General features: G+C 40.6%; 1 protein-coding gene across 1 annotated transcript; it reads left to right on the plus strand.

Moving 5' to 3' along the window:
• Positions 1–21,419: 21,419 nt before the first annotated feature.
• On the plus strand, positions 21,420–22,284 carry SMCO4 (single-pass membrane protein with coiled-coil domains 4). Its single transcript, XM_009577600.1, has one exon. The coding sequence runs from the start codon at positions 21,547–21,549 to the stop codon at positions 21,724–21,726; it is 180 nt and encodes a 59-aa protein (XP_009575895.1). The 5' UTR covers positions 21,420–21,546; the 3' UTR covers positions 21,727–22,284.
• Positions 22,285–22,651: the final 367 nt, after the last annotated feature.

Consider the following 22,651-nt stretch of genomic DNA (forward strand, 5'->3'; position numbering starts at 1 on the left):
CTCACCCACCCAGCCTGCTTTGGGTGGCAGAGTATACAGTTAAACTCTGGCATAGTTTAGGACAGAAACTAAAGGATAAACATCTGTCTTAAGTGGCTTGAGGGGTTTAGGTGGCAATGCTGCACAGCATCAGAAAAACTCAAGTTTACTGAATTGACACTGTTCAGAGGAGTGGCTTGTAGTTATACTATTATAATCTATTAAGTATGTTTGAAGACGTGGAGATTTGGAGTTACTTGTGGTGAAGCATGGAGGAAAGGGGTGCATGTCAACTTCTTACCTAAATGTTTGGGTTTGATACCATTTTTCAGAAGTCTTGATGCTGGTTCTTGCTGCTGAATTGAGATTATTTCAGTCTGCAGAGCAAGCCTTAGCCAGTTTCCCTCCATTGTTTAAGTCTTTCCCACAGTGGAAAGAGAAATATTTAACAGGATAGAAAACAGTGTCTGTAAAAGTAAGATTTGCTCTGAAATCTGATTGCCTGAACTATTTCTAAGTCTTTTACATTTCTAAAAGTTGAAGCTGACTTATTTCTTACTGTTGCTAATTTATTTAGCATGTTAACGCATTGTACAGTAATCTCCAACAAACACGCTTTAGCTTTTTTTTAAATGATATTATACATTGAGGAAGAGAAATGGAAATATTTGTATATGATCATTTTATTGTTTTTTCCATGTGTTCCAGCTATAGCACTGCCTTCCCGAGTGGAAGAAAGTGAGACCTTTCTGTTCGGTGTCCAAACAGAACAAAATGCAGAAGCCAATAGTAGACATAGGAGTGAGAATCCATTTGACTTTTCAAATCCTTGCGTTTGTTAATAACAGGATGGGTTAGTACTATTGAACATAAGGATTTCTTTTAAAAAAGAAAGTTAATTAAGTTTAGTGTGTGCTTAAGGGGGAGCAAGGGGAGTTCCAAACACCCAAAGAAGCCTGTAGGAATAAATCTTTGGAGGAAATTCAGTAACAAGCAGAAATATTCAAGTTGGTCTGTATGCCTTAACATGTATGACTTTCTCCTGGACTAATTATGCCCCTCCTAACACAGATAGGGTGTAGCTATACAATGCCTGGCAGACTGACCTACACTTCTCTGCCCACACTCAAATAATTAGACAGGAGTTGGATCTTCTCTATAAGCCTTCTAGCTTTGTTATTTCAGTGCTGTGCTCAATTTAAAATGTAGTGCTGAGAGACTGGCATTTTTTAGCTTAGACACAGCACCAGTCTAACAAATCACTGCAGTTTTTGAACTGGAGCTGGTTTGCATCTGATCCTCTCTGAACAGGAGTGAGGAAGATTGGGTCTGCCTGTGGTGCGCCACACTGTCAAGCCCCATGACTGGTTCTGGTAAATCAAAGCTGTTGACAGTTGGCCTAGCTGTTTTTTCATGTTCCCTTCTTCATTCTCTGTGTGTGCTCCTGAGATGCCCAACTGCCACTGGGAGGTTAGTCTCAGCTGTCCTTTATGACTTTGAAAAACTTCTGTGGGGTTTTGGGGGGGGGGGGGGGGTTTGGTTTTTGGTTTGGTGGGTTTTGGTGGGGTTGTTGGTTTTTTTTTTTTGTTGGTTTGGTTTGGGGTTTTGGGGGGTTTTTGGAAGAAGGTATCTCTATACTTGGTGCATAAATTTTTAATATCTGGATGTGTTTTCTTGGCAAAGATTGGTTTTCCAGTGCCTCTTGCAACAGTGAAAAGAACCCACTGGCCCCTAAAGCTTTTCTATTTAATGCACTTCCTTGACCTTTTCAACCACTTCGTGCTTTTGCAAGGATATAATCCTGGATATTTTACATATCCCATGTTGCTGAACTAAATCACAATTTTGGGGTTTTGAGAGGTATGAGCTTTGATGATAAATGCATATTTTATCCCTGTATAACTTTATACCCTGTGCTGGGCATTCATGAAGGAGAAATTCAGTGTGAAGAGAGGTCTTCTGACAGTTTTGGCCTTAGCAACCCTTAGAAGTATAGGAGAGGAAGAATTAAAGGAAAGAGCTGCAGTGTGCAGAGTCTGAAGAATTAACATCAGTATTTTCAGTCCCTTTTTCGTATAATGTAAGCAAAGTGGTGAGTGGAGGAAGAAATCTTTCCCGTGGTACTAGCAGAGAAGAACAGACAGTATTTGAGAGCCAGATAAGGCCCCACAAGCAGCAGAAGCATGTTACACTGCAGGAGCTTTCTGGGCTGTGATCAGTGTTCTAAAATACAGTTTAAGAAACAGTGAACAAAATATGTTTTCCAGGGGTTGAAAAGACTTCCAGGTAGTGATGCCTCTTCATCTGTAACCTTCAAGTGTATTTGATAATCCCCATATAATGCAATCCAAAAGTATTTTTAAGCTTAGCTTTATTTTAATTAAAAAGAGGCGTCATGGCAGGATATTCCACATTGCATGTTTGCTGAATAACATGTACTGTCTGGATAAATGACTGAAAACTTTGCTATATGGTGTTTATTTGCTGCTGTTTTCTGTGCCAAATTTTACTTGTTGCTGGGGTTTGTTTTGTTGTGGTTTTTTTTTTTTTTTGTGAAATGAATGGGTATGAATTTTTCCCTGAATATTTTCATTCTGTGACTGTTTTTATTCATTGTGTGAAAATAATATGATGCTGTGTTACTAAAAATAAAGAAAATTTAGGTTGTAGGCATGTATTGTAATGTGATCTGCTTTTTTTTTTCCCCTGTAAGAATTACAGTAGATGCTGAAGGTTTGTTAAGCTTGGGGAGGGATGTAGTTGCTTCTCAAAGTAAATACTATTTATGAAAGTTTATTTCAAGTTATCTCAGAGTGAACATGCAAGGAGGGGGTATATAATGTTTTCTTTGGAACATACCTTTGCTAAATATATTTTTAAAGGTTGCTAAACTGTTTCCTGCCTAGGAAACGAAGGAAGTCAAAGAGAGAAGGAGATTATGGACATATCTGTTACTTCAGTGCTGTGGCGTTTCTATGACTTCCATCTCCTACGCAGTTACAAGCTCTGCAGGAAAGGGATATGCGACTTGTGTTGAAAACTTTCAGATTTCCTGTTTCTCTGAGCAAGCTGGTTTCTGGCTGAGCCAGTTAACTTTTACTGCTGGGCCATCTCTCTGTATTTTCCATTGCCCTGGAAAATTCGTAGTCGCCACTGTTCCTGACTACCCTGGATAGGTAGTGATCTTTTCCCTCCAGACTCACAATACCAGCAGTGTAGCGGCATCAGCTATGTGCAAGTCCCTTTGAATTCTGCTGTCAGTTGTATTTCTTGTGAATAAAGTGTTGCTGTTACAGAATTCCAGGGAGCCCTGAATATAAACGTATCAATTATGTGTCAACACAACAGCATCTGTCATTGAAATTGGGTATCATTTATTTGGCATCAGCATAGCAAAGATTTGGCTGACAGCCAGAGTAAAATATTCCAGCAGAAACTGCTGCAACAGGAGCCATCTCTGAAGTAATTCTCTGAAATTCAGGTGCTCTAACATCATCTTTTAATAAATTCTGAAGACATTAGGGACCTTAAGCAAAAAGCCTTTCAGGTTCCACGTTCTTGTCTACTTTTATTTCTTTTTCATGTCCAATTTCTTTTTTTTTGTTCCTGTTCTCCAAAGAGATACATGCAAGGTTCTGGCATGTATATATCCTGTGATTTAATACCCTTTTTTGGCTTTCCATTTCTTATTCCAACACTTGTTTACATAAAAATTCCAAATGAATGCAATCAGTGATGGCTTCTTTGGGGAAACTTTGCTTAACTGTGAAAGAGGCAAGGCTTTCAAAATAGGAGAGTAAGAAATTATATCCCTTTTCTTGTAAAAGAGATGTAGGGTTTTTGTTTGGGGTTTTTTCCCTATTTTTGTTTTCTTTTCTGATTAACTTAGGCTCTCTAATCATCCTTACTTTTTCTTAGACCTTATCTAAGTAAGTTTCAAGTTCCCAGTTCCCAGAGATGTGAGTGAGTCAAAACACTAATTTCAGAAAGTTAGGAAAGCCCCAAGTTCCGTAAGACACCCCATTTGTCACGGAATAATTGCTATGGTTCAGTAAATATTTTGGAGTACCTGTGGGAAATTGGAAACTCGGATCACTTTGCTTTTATGGATGATCCTTATCATACTTGAAGGAGGTAAAGAAGTAACTCTTCTGTTTAATGGTATAGCTTGTAATAGTCAGCTGGTTGATTCTGATGTAAATAACTTTTTAAAAATTAAAACGGGAAGATCAGAGCAGAAAGCAGAAAATATGGCGGAAAGATTTTGGGTCATATAATGTATCCAAACGCTTACCTCGTGTCTTTTTACTGACTAGGCTCCAAACAGTCCCTGTCCCTTCATCAAATTAAAGTTTTTCAATTGTGTACTAAAGAAACTCCTTTCTAGGAAAGCGTTAAGAACAATAAAGAGATAAAAGTAGTTGGGAGAAAATATGCATTGGATTTTCAGTGCTGGAAGAAAAGCTTGTAGAATGAAGATGAGCTGGGTTTTTTAAAGTTTTTGGTTTTGTCGGGTTTTTTTTTTTCCCCTGAGGTTTGAAGTCCTGTGAAGTTCAGTTTCTCTTGGAGGGGAGAGAACAATGAAAGGGAGGGAGGTCTGTCATTCTCTGCATTTTAAGTGGGTTGATTTCTGTTTGGGTAGAAAAGAAATAGTGAATTTGGATTAACTCTTAACTTCATACTCTCAAAAGAAATCACAAATCTAGAGTTAAGTAATGAAACCTCTTTAGGAAAATCAATGTTACCTTTATCCAAGCTCAATTTATGCAAGAGGTCAGCTTTGTTGCTGCCCTGGCATAGCTTGAATTTAATGATTAACCTCTTTGTGACTGTTCATATAACTTCTGACTTTCCATCTGGTACTTTATGTAAGCATAAGCCAAGATGATAACAGAATGCTGTAGTAGAGTGGTATGTGCTATTTGGGGGAAAAATCTCTTTCCAAATCCTATATGCAGTATGCATCAGCCCCAGTGAAACTGAGAGAAGCCTATTAAGAAATCCGATTAGCTGTCTGCTCTCTAGATGAGTTAAAATCTCTGTCCAGTGTGGTAATCAGTGATGTCTAACTGGTAGCTTATCTGGTAATAGTTCTGTTGCCTTTTATAGAGGTATCTTCTTTTGCAGTTCTGCTGGCCATGTGTATTTATTTCAGCCACGTATAACGTTGAGCGTCGAAGTGATACCCTGTAATAAATTTTAAAATCCTCTTCAGTGCTGAACCTGGCACTGTCTTGTTCTGTTCTGTTGCCCTTCCATTCAGCAGATTTCCTTGTGAGATATAGAAGTGTCATGTAAGCAGTAGCATACAAGAGGAGGGAGAGCATGCTTTGTGTGAAAGCAGCACTGAAAAGTGCAGCATTAGGTTCAAGTTCAAAGCAAAGTATTGCCAAGTACTAGCCAGTGTGCTTGCTCTAGTGGTAATCATCTCTGTAATTTTATGCAGGTTAAAAAAAAAATCCATATAATTCTGGAAAGTAAATACGAAAGATTTCAAACGTAGCTTTAGTTAATGTAATAGCCTGTAAAGTCTAAATTGCTTTCCTGTTAAAATGGAGAATGTGAGAAAAAGCAATTCTAATGCCAGCATTCTTTGATGTATTTATCTCCATAAAATACAGATCTGCTGTCCGTTCCATATCCATAAATGCTCATGTCCATGGAGAGACCTGGCTGAAACCTGTGGAGCACTGTAGTAGCAACTGAGACAAGTTGCCAGATGGGAACTAAACTTCTCATCAGCTCTTGCCACAAGTACATAGTCCTGTATCTTTTGAAGGTGCCTTCTGTTGGTAGTTGTTGCTTCCCATTAGCGTTTGTTCATCTTCCATCTTTCCTTTCACTTGAAGGAGGTGAATTTTGACTGCAGCTGTTCTGATGGTTGGTTTTCCTATGTGCTGTACACTTTTTGCTCTTGGGTTCCGTCAAGTTACTGTGATCTTAGCCAGTGCTTTCTAACTTATTTTGTATTTCATTCTAAACTTGCTATTCTGAAATACATTAATATTGTGTCATTTCTGTCTAGAGGTTTATGAATATTTTTGATCTTTTGCTAGCATCCCCAGTTGATTGAAACTTTAGCATGCCCACAAGGACAGTGAGATGATACATATGGTACAGTACAGTAGATAAAAGGCTATGCTTCTCCCTTTCCCTTCTCAAAAATTTGCTTTGTGGATGTAGTTCTAGTTTCAAGGTTCAGTTAATTCGCGAAAAAAAATCTCATTTCTCTGTTGGACAGAGGGGTAAGCAATGGTTGATAACCTGTATCATTGGAGGAGTAAGTAGATCTAGATATCTTCTGATACCTCTAGCCCTGTGTAGGAACTTCATTCTTAGTGCACTTCACTCTTAGGAGTGAAGTGCTATTTTAGAGTATACTCAGATTAAACATTGGGGTTGCTGAATCTACTTCTGGCACCACAGCTCTTGTATTGAGGAATAGCCTGTTTGGAGCAGTGTTTCCAAAACCATTTCAGTACATCTCACTATTACCGTGTCAGTACTGCAACCTTATATAAGCCAGTCTCCATCCACTTAACTCCAGGACAACGTCGATGATTTGTATTTATATAAAAGCTTTCATGCTTCCACAGTGAAATTGTCTTATTCTCAACAGAAAAGGTGGCTTTTTCGCTGTTGACTTGGTGTGAAAAAGCTTGCAAAGGCTTTCAGGAGCACTGCATCTGAGACAGGCATCAGCAGAAAAACTAGGGTCATCTTTAATTCGGTATTTCATTTTGTGAAATTGCCTACTCTGAGAGAAATAAAACATTTACATGTATATTAACCAATGTTTGCCAGCTCTTGGAATAAAGCCAGTTCTCTCAGGGCCAAATGCACGCTCTGAGTGAATGAGTAATAATCTGCTATTGTCACTCCTAATTTATGGATGGGTAGATAGAGCAACGTTTGCCATTTTAAGTTGTCCTATTCACTTGAAAGACTAAAAATCACGATTAGCTATCGGCTTGGAGCATCTATAGCATGTCTGTTTATAGCTGATTTATTCAATATAGCTGTTGCAAAAGTTCAAAACCTCCCCACGTGGTAAAAAGTAATTGTGGAAGAGGATGAGAACACATGAAGGTTACACATGTTTTGGGACAGTAATTTAGAAGCTGCAGCCAGAGGCTGAAAAGATATATGGCATCTCCTCTTTTTAAATGACATGCAAGGTCCCCGTGCCTCGTTTATTTTCTGAGGAAATCTGTATCATCTGTCCTGGTTTCGGCTGGGATGGAGTTGATTTTCTTCCTATTAACTGGTATAGTGCTGTGTTTTGGATGTAGTATGAGAATAATGTTGATAACACACTGATGTTTCAGTTGTTGCCAAGTAATGTTTACGCTAGTCAAGGACTTTTCATCTTCCCATGCCCTGCAGGGTGCATGGGGTCTGGGAGGGAGTGTGGCCGGGATGGCTGGCCTAGCTGGCCAATGGGCTATTCCATACCATATGACGTCATGCTCAGCATATAAGGTTGGGGGAACAAGAAGGAAGGGGGGAACGTTCGGAGTGATGGCGTTTGTCTTCCCAAGTAACCATTACGCGTGATGGAGCCCTGCTTTCCTGGAGGTGGCTGAACACCTGCCTGCCGATGGGAAGTAGTGAATGAATTCCTGGTTTTGCTTTGCTTCCGTGCACGGCTTTTGCTTTCGCTAGTAAACTGTCTTTTTCTCAACCCACGAGTTTTCTCACTTTTACCCTTCTGATTCTCTCCCCCATCCCACTGTGGGGGGAGTGAGCGAGCGGCTGCGTGGTGCTCAGTGGCCGCTGGGGTTAAACCCCGACACATCTCTCTCGTGTTAATAGAACGCTAAAAATCTATGGATTCCCAAAATAATGGCTATATTGAGCTTTTGTTGTTGATAGATAAATAAGAGGAGGGTGTAATACTGAGTACCTTACAATGTGTCTCAGCCTTTTCATTTGCTTAATTTTTCAACAAATGCAGTTAAAAACAGTTTTGAAAACTTGGTTTTATGCATTTATGAGCATGCTTTTCTCATGAAAATAACAGGAATCTTGGCAAGATTGGGCTGAATAAAAAAGCAACGAGACTTTCTTTTGTTGAGAAAGATGTGTGTTTTTAATGGGAGCGCTTAAAATCCCACCCCTTTAAGGCCCATATTAAATGTTGCAGCGAGGCAAATAGCACGGCATCCCTCTGGAGTAGGAGTTTGCGACATTGAGAGTCACTCTTGAGATGAAATTGTCCTCAGAATGTCCTGTGAAGTCTTCTGTGAGATCTCCTGGCAGGTTGTGGAGGAGTGTGTTATATCACACCTAAATATATAGGTAGGAGATGGATGAGAAGTGCAAACCTCACTTGTCAGCCACTTGTAAATAAACACAGTGCAGAGATGAGAACGATAATTGATGTCAGTCTTCTCCGATGGATTGACTCTTCCATCCGCTTCTTTCAGTCTTTATTTCACTTCCATGCAGCTTTTCTTCCATGCACTGGTTTCTTTCCTTTTGTTTCCCTTCCCATCTTGCACACTAAGGGGGCTTTCCTGCTCTTTCTCTCTGGGCTTCATTATCTCACTCACCTACTTGTGCTGCATCAGAATTTTTTTTTTCTGTCCCCCCACTGCTTTAAACTTCCTTTCTGTGGTCTTGTTAAATGAAATAACAGCAAAGATACCACGATGTCCGCAGCCCAGGGTGCAGCCATTAATATTCTGTCCATAAGCTGTGGAAGACAGACTCCAAAGAGATGCCTAAGGACATGATTCCTCAGCCCCTGTGAAAGGTCAGACGTAGGACTTAACTTCTGTACTGCGCAGCCTTAGCTGTTACTTGGTGTTCACAGGCTCTTAGATGAGATTAAAAACTAATATATCCCCGGTTTGAGAGAAAGTCAAATAATACGTGATCGAAATCCCACATCTACTGGATCATGGGCAGGCAGCTTTAAACACCCACAGTTCCCAAACCATCCGTGGGCCCCCACGCTGACTTGACTTCCATTGTTACGGGTTCAAGGTACGACTTGAAGTGGTTTGATTGTTGAGTGCCTGCTGTTGCATTGACAAGAGGGATCTACTGAATACGCCAGAAGACATACTATCAAATTTGGCTAATATGAACAATGAAGCAAAATGAGTTGTATTTTTAAGAGCTGGTCAGCAGCATCTTAATAAAAATGGGAAGTGGGGGGAGAACCAACCGCACTACAAAACCAACAACAAAAAAAAACCCTGAAGACAAAAAAAAAACAACCCCAAAGACCAAAAAAAGACAACCAACCCACCCAACAGCTTGGAGCAATGTTTCTTGAAATTGGCTCTAAAATATGAAACTATTAAGATTAATCTAAATTAATCTATACAAAGTAAGAAAGATACCTGCTTAGATCTCAGCAGCAGCAGATGCTTGCAGTATTATAAATAGAAAGCAATACAAATTGAGGTGCTTATTAAATTTGCCTTTATGATGCTTTGAAGAATTGCAGTGGAACAGAAAAGAAAAATTACCAAAGGCTCTGGCTTAGAAGAGTGACTTAAATAGCTGTGCTGCCAAAGGAAACGGAACATAAACTAGGGTAAGTGATAGACTTGTTCAAAAAGGGTTATCTAACAGCGATTTGTCCCTAGCATGGAGAGATTGGCCAAGAGCTTTAGAGGGATGTGATTGAACAGGGGAGGGCTTAATTTTTTTGGACAGTTTTAATACAGTATTGAATTTTAATATATTTTCCAGGAGATTGCACTGTAATCCTTTCTAGAACTTATGTTTCTCAAGTTTTTCCTTGTTTCCCTTTTTCCCCTTCCCCGAGCTGACAAAAACTAATTCTGCGGGAAATGTTTGTGTTTGGGAAATGGGCTTATTCAGAATTTTTGCTGCCTTTTTGGATAAGGCTTCGGTGTATGTTGTTCAGCATTTTCTAAAATTCTTGAAACACTGTAGAGCCTCCGCAGAGAGGTGGCTGAGCAGAGCAGCTAACAAATTGTCGAGTAAACCAGGTCAGAGCGGCAGGCTCAACTGGCAGAGAGACTATTAAAAATGAATCAAAATCTGCAGGTTTTTTTCTATAATGAGATACTCAAATTGATTTAATTTGGCAGGGAACATACTAGGAAATCGTAGCATGGGAAAATTGGTGCTTTGGGGAGCAGTGAATTGCCCTCCATGAGATCCGAGATCCTGCTTTTTAATGTAGCAAAACACAAGCACGCTTGCTGGTGGAGAGGAGGTCTACGGTGGCACAGTGTCGCTCCTGCACCCTTTTTGTCTCAGTTACTGTCTTGGAAAATGCCTGGCATACAAACAGTGAACGCGTCTAGGTTAGAAGTGGTGATAACACATGTGCACACGCAGAACAGGTAGAGTCATTATCACAGAGCGAAGGGGGAAAAGGAACGGGTGCGGACAACAGGACTCCTGGCATCCACGTACAGATCTCCCTGGCACTGCACATGTGGGCTTACGCAAGCTAAAGTGGCTTGTATGCCATACCAACCATTTAATATATTTTACCTGTAGTTAGGAATTCAGTTGCATCCATATGCTTATGAGTTGCACGAAAAAGATTACTTAGGCAGTGCACAAGCCTGACTACCTTGGAAAAGTTTGGATCTGTGCAGCAGGGAATGAAGCTGGTATCTTGTGCTAAGCTTATTGGGGTTAATGCACGATTGTGTATCATCGGTGACTCTCTGAGAGCACTGTGAATATAGCGGATTGCTTTAAAAACAACCGGAGTGGGAAGGAAGGCTGTGCAGAAATAAATGAAAAGGGACAATATGAATACTGTTACCTAGGGAGATGTAATGTTTTGGTCTTGATAAGTGCTTTAAAAGAAGGTCACTTGCACTTTACGGTGGTTGAACTATGGTACTGATCGATAGCTGTGTGCTGAACGTTGTAGAGAAACTTCTGAGACATCCTTCTCTGACTACCTGGGCTTGCTTGTAATGGACTTCATTACACACACGGCTCCATAGCGTTTTCTTTTGCTTCTGAGTTTTTGAGCTGGTGGGAAGTTCTGGCAGTAGGACTGTAAATAGGAGTACATAAATAGGTGGTGCAAGAACCAGTGTTGCAGAACTGATTAGGCAAAACCAGGCTAGTGTTTAGAGGGTGGCTTTGCTGGGAAACTCCCTTTGGTTAGACTGTGCAAAACTTTTTTTCTGTCTGTCCCTGTAATTTTATTAAGTCTTAATTAAACTTTCTGCAATTGAATTAGTTTACATTAATGTCACACTGTCTTATTATGTATATATTGACAGACACTAACAGGGATTTGATCAGCCTAATCCAGCTGTATGTAATTATGTGCCTTCTTAAATAATTGCAAACAGAGTCTATCAATCATGGCAGGAAAGCCTGCTGCTTTATTATAATGTGGGATTGTTTAGTGAAATGTAGTAAGACTTCAGGTTTAATCTGGGAAGTAAACAGAATGAGATTTTAATGAGACCAGTGATAGGAAGAAAAAACTCTCCCCACCCATCCTGTGTGGCAAGTCTCAGTTCTTATCTTCCCCCCAAAAAAGGTGTCCTGATTGCATTGTTGTCACGCTGATGTTGACAACACTTCTGTAATTTGAAAGGAATTTGGGAAAGGCGCAGATTTCTGGCTGCCGGAGGAAGAGCTCTAGCCTAAACCTGTGGTGCTGTTCCAATGTAAGGTGGAGGGTTTTATTTCATTCATTGATAACTTGATTACCCGGATTGAATGAGAGCGTGTTAGAAGGCAACAGAGGCGGGGATGAAAACTGCTGAAACACAGCACTGCATAAACTCCATAGAAATGCCCACTCAATCCCACAGCACTGCATAAGCTCTAAAACACCTGCCCCACTTGGAAAACAAGTAAGGGAGTTACACAGGCACCCACTTCAATGATTGTATTTGGGTTGATTTCTGTGTGATTTAGTTACTCTCCAGTGTCATGCAGTCCTCCCCTGGCACACGTACAAGCAGGGAGAGGGTGGCACGGTGCCAGCAGTTTTTCCTCAGCCTCCTACTGCAAAACCATCCGTGCCAAGAAAAGCTTGAAAAACCAGAACTTCAGACAAGCCTTGAGGGAGGTGAGTTTAAGATCTGAACCCCTCGTTCAGCGTGCTCTGGCATTGCATCCAGCTTGCTTTAAACCTACGAATACCTCCTAGTTACTTCATAAAATAAAATGGTAAGTGCCACTGTTGGTGAAGTGCTGTCCGTTTTCCCCTGCAGGACTGTCTCAGGAGGGTTTTAGGAGTCCAGGTACACACCCATCTTACTTCCTCCTATTGCAGGTAGTTCTGTATCTTCAGCCAAAAGAGGGAGATTTCCCTTTGTGCCTTCTGAAGAAACACTGTTTCACAAATAGTTTGAGTCCAGCATACACAGATTGTCTTGTGGTCAGGAAGTAGAGATGTTGTTTCTAGATGTTGCCCTGATATCTTGGGAGCTGTTCTTTCAGCTTTTCTCTTCTGTCAGTCACTCTTCATCGTTCCCCTCTCCGGTGCACATGCACGCGTGTATGCACGCACCTCTGCTGCCCCAGGCTCATCCCTTGCCTTTGCGTTTTTTGTGGGTTTAGATTTAACAATCCGTTCTTGCTGCGGGCATGGATTTTTTGCCTGCCAAGTTTTAGCCTGGACTGAATTTTCAGTGCCAAAGTTTTAATGGCAGTAGAATTACAATGAAAAGCAGTGACAGTCCGTCAATTCTCCTGTTTGCATTACAAAACTGTAACATCAGGCTTCAGACTTGCTGGCGTTTTGCCTGGCGCGTGTCTCAGGGATGTGTTTCAAACACATTTATAGTGATGCTGTCTCACGGAGTGACTGTGTTGGGAACCTGGTAGTTTGAACGGGAGGAGTAACAACCACACTGCACTCTGGATCGTAAGAAAGGAGTGTTTCCCATCTAGGTCATCATCAGCTCAGAGGATGAGCGCTGCTACCCTCTGGTGACAGTTCAGCTTGTGGTGTGAGTTAGCAGCCACAGTCCAGGTTTCAATGGGTTTGTGACCCTGACGCAGCTGTACTGGAAAACAGAAGTGTTATTTTCACACCGGATTCTTATTGCTGCACCTTCTTGCAGAAGGGACTGGTCTGGGAGAGCAGCACATTAATTTTGAGGTGCTCCGACACCAGTGACTCGTTTATTTTTATTTATTTATTTAGCATAGCTATTTAAAAACTGACTGAATTTCCCTAAGTACACTGGAAAGATAAATGTTTTGTATCCGAAGGGTCTTGTCAGGAACAGCTGAGAAAATTACTTTTTAAGAAAACAGCTGAGCAAACACATAATATCAAGTCATATGCTAGGTGTTGTGGTTTACTGCATTTATGTGTAAGATCATCTGTAGCTGTATAGACGGCAAATGGCAAGCTCTTCTCTTACAGCCTCCCCTAGGAATTGAATTAATGCAGTGACAGAAATTATGTGTTTGTTTTTCTTGTGTTTTCAGTAAACATTAGTCGTATTTCTTCATGGGACTGCTTGTTGCAAAAGTTGTGTTGATGCTGGTTCTTTATTTACAAAGAAAAATACCGGTTATTTATCCGCCTGTTCATGGAACAAAACGCCTTGCCTTTTTTTTTTTTTTAATTGAATTCTGTTCTGTTTCTTTGCTGCATTCAGGGCAGATAGGATTGCACTGCAACACTGTATGTGCCAAAAATACTGTCACCTTGTCTCTGTTTAACAATGCCTTCCCAGATGCAGAGATCCGTGGCTTTTTGTTTCTAATACAAATTACTCTCTATATCCAAGTCCTCAGAATTGTGAAAATCGTATTGAAATAGCTTTTTGCTTTGGCGGCCTTGCTCTCTCTGATTTCGCGGCAGCATTCAATGCTAGCTTTCATTTTCCAAATGCTGTGAGTAGTTTGGAGAGTCTCAAAGCTACGTTTACAGTAAATGTGATGTTGCGTTTGGGTCAAGTCAGATTTAGGTCTGTAATTTGGAAAAAAAGCCACCACCCCTCACTAAAAACTAATGTTAAACTGACTTCAAACAGCATCTTAATAGTTCCATATTGTTATGTGTGTAGCTTTTACCTTTAAAACCAGGGTTGTTTTGATTTGCTAATCGTAATTCCTTGCTACAGTCAAATAGGCTGAGGTAAATTTTTATGATATTAAGAATTGGCCTCATGCTGTAACATGAAAATCCATTTTTCACAGAACAAAAAATTGTCTCTTAATGCTTTTCTTCATTTTTAGCACACTCTGAAATCATGACAGATAGTGTCACCGAAACATGAAGATCTCAAATTTAGCATTGCAAACATTATCTTCAGCTATGCATCAATTCTGCTGTGCAACTTCTGTTTAAAAGAAATGAGCTGGGTGACCCAGAGCATTTGGCAGTGCAGAAGCCAAAGTTATTTGTGTTCCTGCAGAGTCCTTGCTCGCTTAGATTGCTCTTGTTTTGTTAGGGGGACAGCTTGTACGAATGAAAAGTTTCTGGTTTTTAAGCAGGTCGTAATCATTTCCCTTTGTTAGTAGTTGCACAGAGCTGTGTTTAGGTACCAAAAAGAACTGTCCTGCAACTGGAATATTCACTTCATTGTGGGGCCGCTTTTGTGTTGCTGAAAGTGGGTTGGCTGGGGAGGCTTGGGGGGAGGGAGGGAGGATGTGACTGGGATTAAAGTGTTTTGTTAATCCTCTGGGCAGGCTTGCTCTTTAGGGTTCAGCTCTCTTAGTCAAACTGGTAAATCTCTGCTCTATCCATCTTTGTCACCCACACAAGTGATTACATGGAACATTTTGTGCCTTTAGAGCCTGTCAAATAATGAAGATTTTTTTTAACTATCATTTTACATTTAGTGTTTAAAATGGAGTGTAATAATTGTTCGTGAATGTGATGGACAATCACTACTGCAGTTGCATAAAAACTGTTACAATCGGGGTGTGGGTTTTTTGTTTGTTTGTTTGTTTTTAAAAAGCCCCCTCCTCAGAGCCAGGTTTGCAAGGTATTAGGTGCCTAATGCGTCTGACACAAACACAGGAGCAGATTTAGCTTCTGTCTCGGCGTGGGAGTTGGGTGCAAACTGGTCTAAGTGCTCATGTAAATTCTACCCAGGGCGCAGCCATCCAAAGGGGTGAAGGCGTTCTTCATAGAAGATGTGAGGATTGTTATTTTTTCTCTCTTACACCTGCCAAAACTGAAACGCAAGGAAAAAAACAAGTGACAGAGTTGGATCTGTGTGGATGGAAAGGTTGCGTGCAGAACTAAAGTCTCTGGAGACCCCATCTAGAGCTCTGTGCACAAGTATTCCTGTTTGTAAGTCTGTCCCAAGCTCCTACTGAAATACTTTTTTAAATTTCTATTTAGCTGTATCTCTAAGCTGGCCAAATCACCTTAGAAATTGTTGACCTTGCTGATGCTACTCTAGGAATGGCCAGACCTTACAGCTGGCAGGAAAGAAAATTCTCTATCCAAAATGTGATATTTCACCTCAAGGTAAAATCAGTTATGGAGTTATGATAAAAAAAATAAATCTGTGTTCCATGGGATAGTCTAAAACAAGTCTTGTCCTTTATTAAATAGTACCCAGGGTTTGTGTAACAGTATTATGTGCAGTTCAATCATTTATTAAAAAAAAAAAACCCAAAACATTTGCATGGTTTCAAAGCTAGGAAATAACGTGTTATCTGTTGCTTAGACTCCACTTTAATTACGGGTAGAAGCAAGAATAATACTACTTCAGCCAACTTGCTGGCCTGAGGCTCCCCTTGCTGGCTGGGGCAGCACATCAAGTTTCCTTCTGCTCTGTCAGGAGCTGCCATCTCCTTGTGGTGGCCAGCGGCTCAGCCGCAGTGAAGTTGAAGTTGCACGAGGTAAGGAGGATTAAAGCCTCATGTGTAGGAGACCCTGCACAGCCGCTCCTGGCTGCTCAGAGCCGCTGCGTCCGTTCTGCTGGGACCATGCAAGCAGAGCGCTCTGTGCGCGTGGCCTGGGGCTTCAGTAGCACTGCAAGGAACAATCCTCTTTCACTGGTGGGAAGGGTGGTCTTCATCACGAGGCTGGGGGGTGCTCCTGTTTTAATGACTGCTCAGTGCTTAGCACTGGTTCCCTGCTAACCAGGCTTCCTCTTGCCCCTTGGGTCCTCACCTCCTCCTCTTTCCATCTCTTGGACTCAACTTCTTCCAGCCTCTGTACAGCAGCTCCGGCTGCAGTACCCTAAAGTTATCAGCCCAGCAGCAGAAATAAGTAACAAGCTGATAAGATTGTTGGGTTTAGTTCTTCTTGACTCTGATGCTGGTGTGTCCCGGTGATTGGGAACTGCTGGTTTTGGGACTTTCTAACGCTAAAATAATCTGAAGAGTATTGTCTACTTAGGTATCTTGTGTCATTTTTCCCCACTGCTGGCAGGCATTTTGAATACAGTGTCTTGATTGCTGGTTTGTTGTCTGGTTTTGCGGTTTTTTTAATGTGTGAGTAACATCCATGGCCTTAGGGCAAAATTTAAATGATAAAAATTAATTCTTGTCAGATTGTTTGAATTTCAAGATGTTTTGCTGTTCCAGAAATGTTACAGTATCAGTAGCAGGTTAGACCATGTTAATCCAAACTGGCTTGCAAACATGTGTAATTTTGGATTTGGAGAAAAATTATTCAGTTTAACTGGCTAATACATTCATGCTAATACATTCATCACCATAAGGCTGGTGATAATAAGTTCTTTAGATGTCTAGACGTGCGATTACACTAAATGCAGATAAATGAAATCTTTTGTGCGTGTGTTGCATGTAGAAGGAGATGCAGAACTGCAATACGCAGCAAGCGCTGGTGTAGCAGTGGCAGCAGCAAAGGCTGCCATTCCCAGCTCGCAGGAATAGCAGCGTGTTGTGTGAGGAGCTTTTAATTGCTGATTACTAATAGTCAGGGTTAATTTCACAAAAAAAAAAAAAAAAGGAGACAGCGGATTGCCATAAATTCTGATTGGAAGATTGTTGATATGTTTTGAAGCCTACCAGTCCCCATAAGTTTCACTACCGCCTTCTGGTACAAAATTATCTCTGCTTAACCATAGTTGACTTGCTTTAAGATGCTGGCAAATGGTTCAGCATTGGTATGAGTGACTTCAGCAGATCCTCTGATTTATGCTTTTAGGTTTTGAGGTTAGCTCTAGAAAAACAGTTCAGAGTAACTCAACCCAGAAAGTAGAATGAAGAGCACTTTTATATATAAAAAGCAATTTGGATGATGGGCAAGGAAGAATGTAATTGCTGTAGACATCAAGCCAGAGTACTAAATTTGTGAATTTTTATTATGTTGAAGAGTGATGTCTTTAGGTTTGTCTTCAGTAGCTTGAATTTTTTAATGTTTTGTTCTGCTTGAAACCTTAGCTTTTCAGTGTCAAGTTGGAGCACTGCAGTGTCAGAGAGAAGAGGTAGGCTCTGTGAAATGGATGCTTCAAACAACTACAGCAACTCAACACTCATTTTCTTGGCTTGGCAATCGAGATGGTTTCTTTCTAGCCAGCAGGTTCTTGCTTTTGGGGGAGACTTTGCTGTAGTGAACTTAAAAATAATCTCATCACCCCATACAATTTTATTCTCAAATTTTAAATTGTGAAATTCATAAAGGGAAGGTGAAGTTACAGTCTCTAGCTAGTGCCAGACTCCTGTCATGCTGTGGTGGACTACGGATATTCCACTTTTGCTAGAGTCTGTTAATCCCTTCTATGCTATTCCAATAAATGTCCCAATTGAGGGAGTTGCTGACTTTCCGGTAAAAGCAGTAGCTGAACTAGTTTGTTGATCATTTCCAGCCTTGGCAGATACTTGGGCCAGGTTGAGCAGTTACTAGAAACGGGAAGCAGCTCTAGGGGGTTGCATACAGTCTACAGCAGTGAGCCCTCTCCTGTTCGGGGGAGACTAGGAATGGAAAGACTCTCAGCTTCTGTTTGAGAAGAAAAGGTGAGTTTCCAGTTCTGCACTGTGAGGTTAGCTGATCACTAAGGTTCCAGTTCCCACAAAATTGAAGTATCTGTGAGACGTCACTTTCTCATTGCCCTTCTGATAGCTACTTGCTCTGAGACATTTTAAATGGGCAGTGCTAACTAGACTGTTAATTACACCCATCTCAATGCTATATTATTTCCTTCCTCTCTTCGCTTGAGTTTTGCCTTCCTAGTGCGCAAGCAGGGTGATTACTGGAGGACGTAGCTCGGTAACATGATATAATTTGTTCTCATGGGCTGTGCATGCCACAGGGAATGAGACCCCAACGTTGTAATCCCAGCCCTGGCCCTGACTTGCTGTACTTTATGTATCTGTTTCTTTCTTTCCATAATTGTCAGTGGTCACCTGCCTTCCAGTGAGGTCCACGGGTGGCAGGTAAGAGGCTTGGCAGTGGAAGGGGATAGCTGTGGCTCTCTTACTCCGCTTGCACAACATGGGCTGTAGAATTTCGTCTTACGCAGCTGAGCACTGGTTTTTAAGTACTGTTCTATAGCAACGTGAACATAGCAGCATATACAACATGCTGGACCTTTCCTGCGGGGGAGTCTTGCAGCAACTGGGTAATACTGGCACTTGCATCCGGGCTCCTAGTGGCAGGAACTTGCAGAGATTCACTGCTTCCATTTTACGGTTCAGTTAAGATGAACCCTAAGGCTCATCTCTCTGAAAACTGTGGGCCAGTTTCTGTGCAAGTCCATCTCTGCCAGTAGCAAAGCCAAGTAACCCAATCTACTGGAAACGCATTTGGAGATTGATGCCAGATTCCCAAACTGGAGAGCATCAGCTTGCAATTCAAGTGGTGCTGACATTTGCAGGAAAGCTTTCTGTTCTAAGCCGTCAGATGTTAGCTAGTGTATGTAATTAACTTGGTATAATTTTGCTTCAGAATGAAATATTCATTCAAAAGAGACTTAAAAAAACATCCTGATGTTTTTAATGTCTGGGTAGCAAGTGATGCTGCGTAGAGCAAGGCATACATTTATTGTTAGAGAGATTGGTTTCATGGCAACTCCTGTTTGTTACTATGGTACACAGAAAGTCCCAAAGGCATTTACTGTCCATCACTTCTTGGGTCTTGTGAGTAATCCAGATACAAAACCCACTGATGTACATTAACAGCGGAGACAGAAAACAATATGAAAATACTATAGCCTGAAGTGCTCTGGTTGTCTAGTTACCCCAAAGGGAAAATGTAAAACTTTATTTTGCATAGCAGTTTTTCTAGAGTTTGGTAATAAAGCTTGTGACCGGAGCAGGAGGAGAACACAGCGGAAATGGAAGGGGTAAAACAGATTTCTTTTGCCCCAGAGGAAATTCAGGAGTTAGAGAAGTGATAACAAAACCAAACCAGAAACCCATAGCTTGCAGAAGGTGGAATAGCAAAGACTCTGCCCTGAATCAGTAAGAGAGCTGAGGATTTGCTGAGAAGAAACAGTTACGAAAGTTTAGAAATGAATTAGTCTCATTAGATTAAAAGACTGGAAGAGGGTGTCGTTTGTAGTTGCTCCATCCAGTTCCTATTTACCTCCCTGTTATGACACTTCTGGTATCTCTAAATCTGTTACGTATTTCGATTCTAATGCTGCAGCTTGCAGAAGGAATTTGTTCTTTCTAAGACTTGAACTTTATTGTTTCCTCTTTTGAAAATAATCCAAATCACCAAAATTTCCTTTTTATGCTTTATCAAAACTGAAATGAAGTGTTTGCCTCAAAGTCCAGGTTGAATTGGCAAAGTTTATGATCAGAGGAAACAACTGCTTGAAAGGTGTGTGTGCATGGGATGCAGAATCAGTGAATCCAGCTGAACACTGAGATCCTGTCATGCTTGATGGCTTTTTTTGTTGTTGTTTTTCTTTAGGTTGTATCCAGGAAGGACCATGTAAAGACAGAAATACTGACCCATTGATTTGCTATTGGTTTCCAGTACCACATGGTTGCTCTGATAGTCTGGTCACTTCCTTAATTTTGAATTAGTAGAGTTATTCGACATTTTACCCTAATTGATGGAATATCTCACTAACCTCATTGGCTGGATGAGATTCACAGCAGGCAGGTTGCTGCTGTTATGAGAAAGGATGAAAACTTCTTTGTAGTTGCATGTAACCTATAGGTGGGGATTCTTGTTTTGTACATGAGCATTTTAGTTCGGTTTTGCTTCTGTGGTCAGGCTGACAAATAAGGTTGAGTGCTAACACCAACAGAAAGCATCCCACTTTCAGTGAAAACCACTTCTTTTTTTTAAAAAGTAGTCATAAGACAACTTGTAGCATTGACCAGAGATGACACATCAAGAGGAAGTTGTGTCTGTGGTGAACTGGGCGAGCTTTGCAGCTTTGCTTGTTGATACATGCTCCTCACCTACAACAGCACGCTAAAATCATCTTGATATTTTGATATAAAGAAGAAAGAAAGAAAAGAGGCAGTTACATTAACCCACTAATTTCTTCATATGTTTTCTTTTGAGTACGTTAGGGAGTGATGGAAAAACATCATAGTTTACTTTCAGTATTTGACATCAGTAATTGTTACCCTCCAAATTTGTGTTTAGATACATCTGGCCTGTATCCAGCTATTGTGCCGCTGCAGAAATAGGGGATGTGGCAAAGAGGAAAACAGCCAAACAGTCGGCATCCTGCCTCTTCCCTGCACGGTCAGTGAGTTACACAGCTGTAGGCAGCTTAGGGGCAAAAAACTTAGGGTATGGAAATATTAAGCACTTACTAATTCTCTTTATTTCAGAGAGGCTTTCATATCGTGCAGTGTTTTTGTTAATCTCACTTTATAGATACTTCTGCTTTTAAAAATTGATCTAGTAGATGTTTCAAAGCAACTACCTTATTAATGCCTGCTTGTCTACACCAGTGATTTGTAAGCAGGCTGGTTATCGTTCAGGATCTTTTTCTTATAAAAATGACAGCTGTAATAAGAGTGACAGCACTGAGTCATGTTATGATTTAGATTTTGTTCTATGGCAGCAGAGCCAGAAGTGTAAGTTAAGCAGCTCTGTCCCCACATTTCTTCCTGTTAGAATACCCTTTATTCCAATAAATACCTGTGGAGGATGATAAACGCTTAATGTTTTTCCTTATGGCAGGGTGCATGCTTGCCCTTCCTCGTTCTGTAGGTTTGTGGGGAGCCTGCTGCTGTCAGAAGAAGGGGCAGCTGGTACTCCGTGTTGACACAAGAATAATTCATATTATTTTCCTTAAGTCTTTAGCTGTGTTATCTTGTTTGCCCTAGAGGATAAAATGTATGGTGCTGGGCTTTGTTTCTGGCTTAACAGAGTGCAAGTTCAGAGCTCTTGGACAAATACGCGCATCATGACAAATTGCTGTAGTTTTTATGGGGAAAGTTGTGCTGAGCGAGCGCACTGCAATTCCGTTTCCTTGAAAGAAACTGCATAGATATTGGTGCCAGTTGGATAAAAGATTTACCAAGTGGAGCTGCAAATTGTTTTAATAACTGGAATATGCATAGATCTTGCTCAAAAGATCTTGTTTTTTCCTTCTCTTCTAGTTTCTTGCACAGCCAGCTACTTGAAGGAGAAGGAATTCTTCAACCTCTTGTTTCAAAAGACCTTGGACTATTTTCTGCTGCTCAACTCCCTTCGCTCCCCCGTTTCAGTGAACAAAAGGTCCTAAGAGGAGGATGAGGCAGCTAAGAGGAAAACCCAAAAAAGAGACCTCCAAAGATAAAAAGGAGAGAAAACAGGCGATGCAAGAGGCCCGGCAACAAATCACCACCGTCGTGCTTCCCACGCTGGCTGTTGTAGTACTGCTGATTGTTGTATTTGTTTATGTAGCGACTCGTCCAAATACAACTGAATGATGCAGCTTTTCAGACTTTCTAGCTTTGGGGTATTAATAATTTTATCAAGAGCCAAAAGGAACTCTCTGCCACTCTTCTAGTACTTTACAAAGGAACTTGCTGGTATTTTCAGTCTTTCTCTTGGTTAGGGTCTTGCAGTTTCTCCTTAGGAATGTAACATAAAACGTATTAGTGAATGTGCCAGTACGTTTTATGGTCCAGTTCATGTGCCTTTCAGACTTTTAAAATGGTGTTTTTCTTAAATCTGTTTGAAGCTCTATATTGTAAAAGGAAATCGTGTTCTGCTATAGATTTGTAAAAAATCAGCTTTCAGCTTTTATCACTGTTATGGATGATGTTGCTCCCATGAGCTCTTGTACGTCTATTTCAGAACTTCCAAAGAAGTACATTTCTTCTTTGTACTTAATGTCATATGAAGTACTTTGATTCAGAAAGGATATATTTATTTTTTGAACAAAAGAGAGAAGTCTTACTTGGAATCTTCAAATTATTTTGCCAAAAATGTGACTTATTGTGAAAGCCTACATTGTGTACTAATTTTTTCATTAAACAATATATAGTTCATTCAGAAAGAATTTCTTTTTGCTCTGAGATGCCGACATGCAAAATGAATACTTCAGGATCTGCCAGGAGGAATCTTACACAAGTTGGAAGGGAGATTCTACCAGTTTATGGTGAAGTAACTAATAACAAGCTACATTAATACAGATAGTTGTTTATCTGAATGTTAAATATTTAAATCTGTATGAAGTGGCAATAAAAAGGTGATTTTTGAATATAGCCCTTGATTTTTTTTTTTTTTTTTTTTAAAGGAAGGAAAAGTGAAATTAGTATAACTTAGGTCTCTAATCCGTTTGAAGTGAGCTGCTGTCCTGTGACATCCCCCTCTCCCCCTCACTAAAAGGAGGCTGTGAGCACAGCTTGG

Source organism: Fulmarus glacialis, unplaced genomic scaffold (assembly GCF_000690835.1).
Source record: "Fulmarus glacialis isolate BGI_N327 unplaced genomic scaffold, ASM69083v1 scaffold27055, whole genome shotgun sequence".
NCBI lineage: Eukaryota > Metazoa > Chordata > Aves > Procellariiformes > Procellariidae > Fulmarus > Fulmarus glacialis.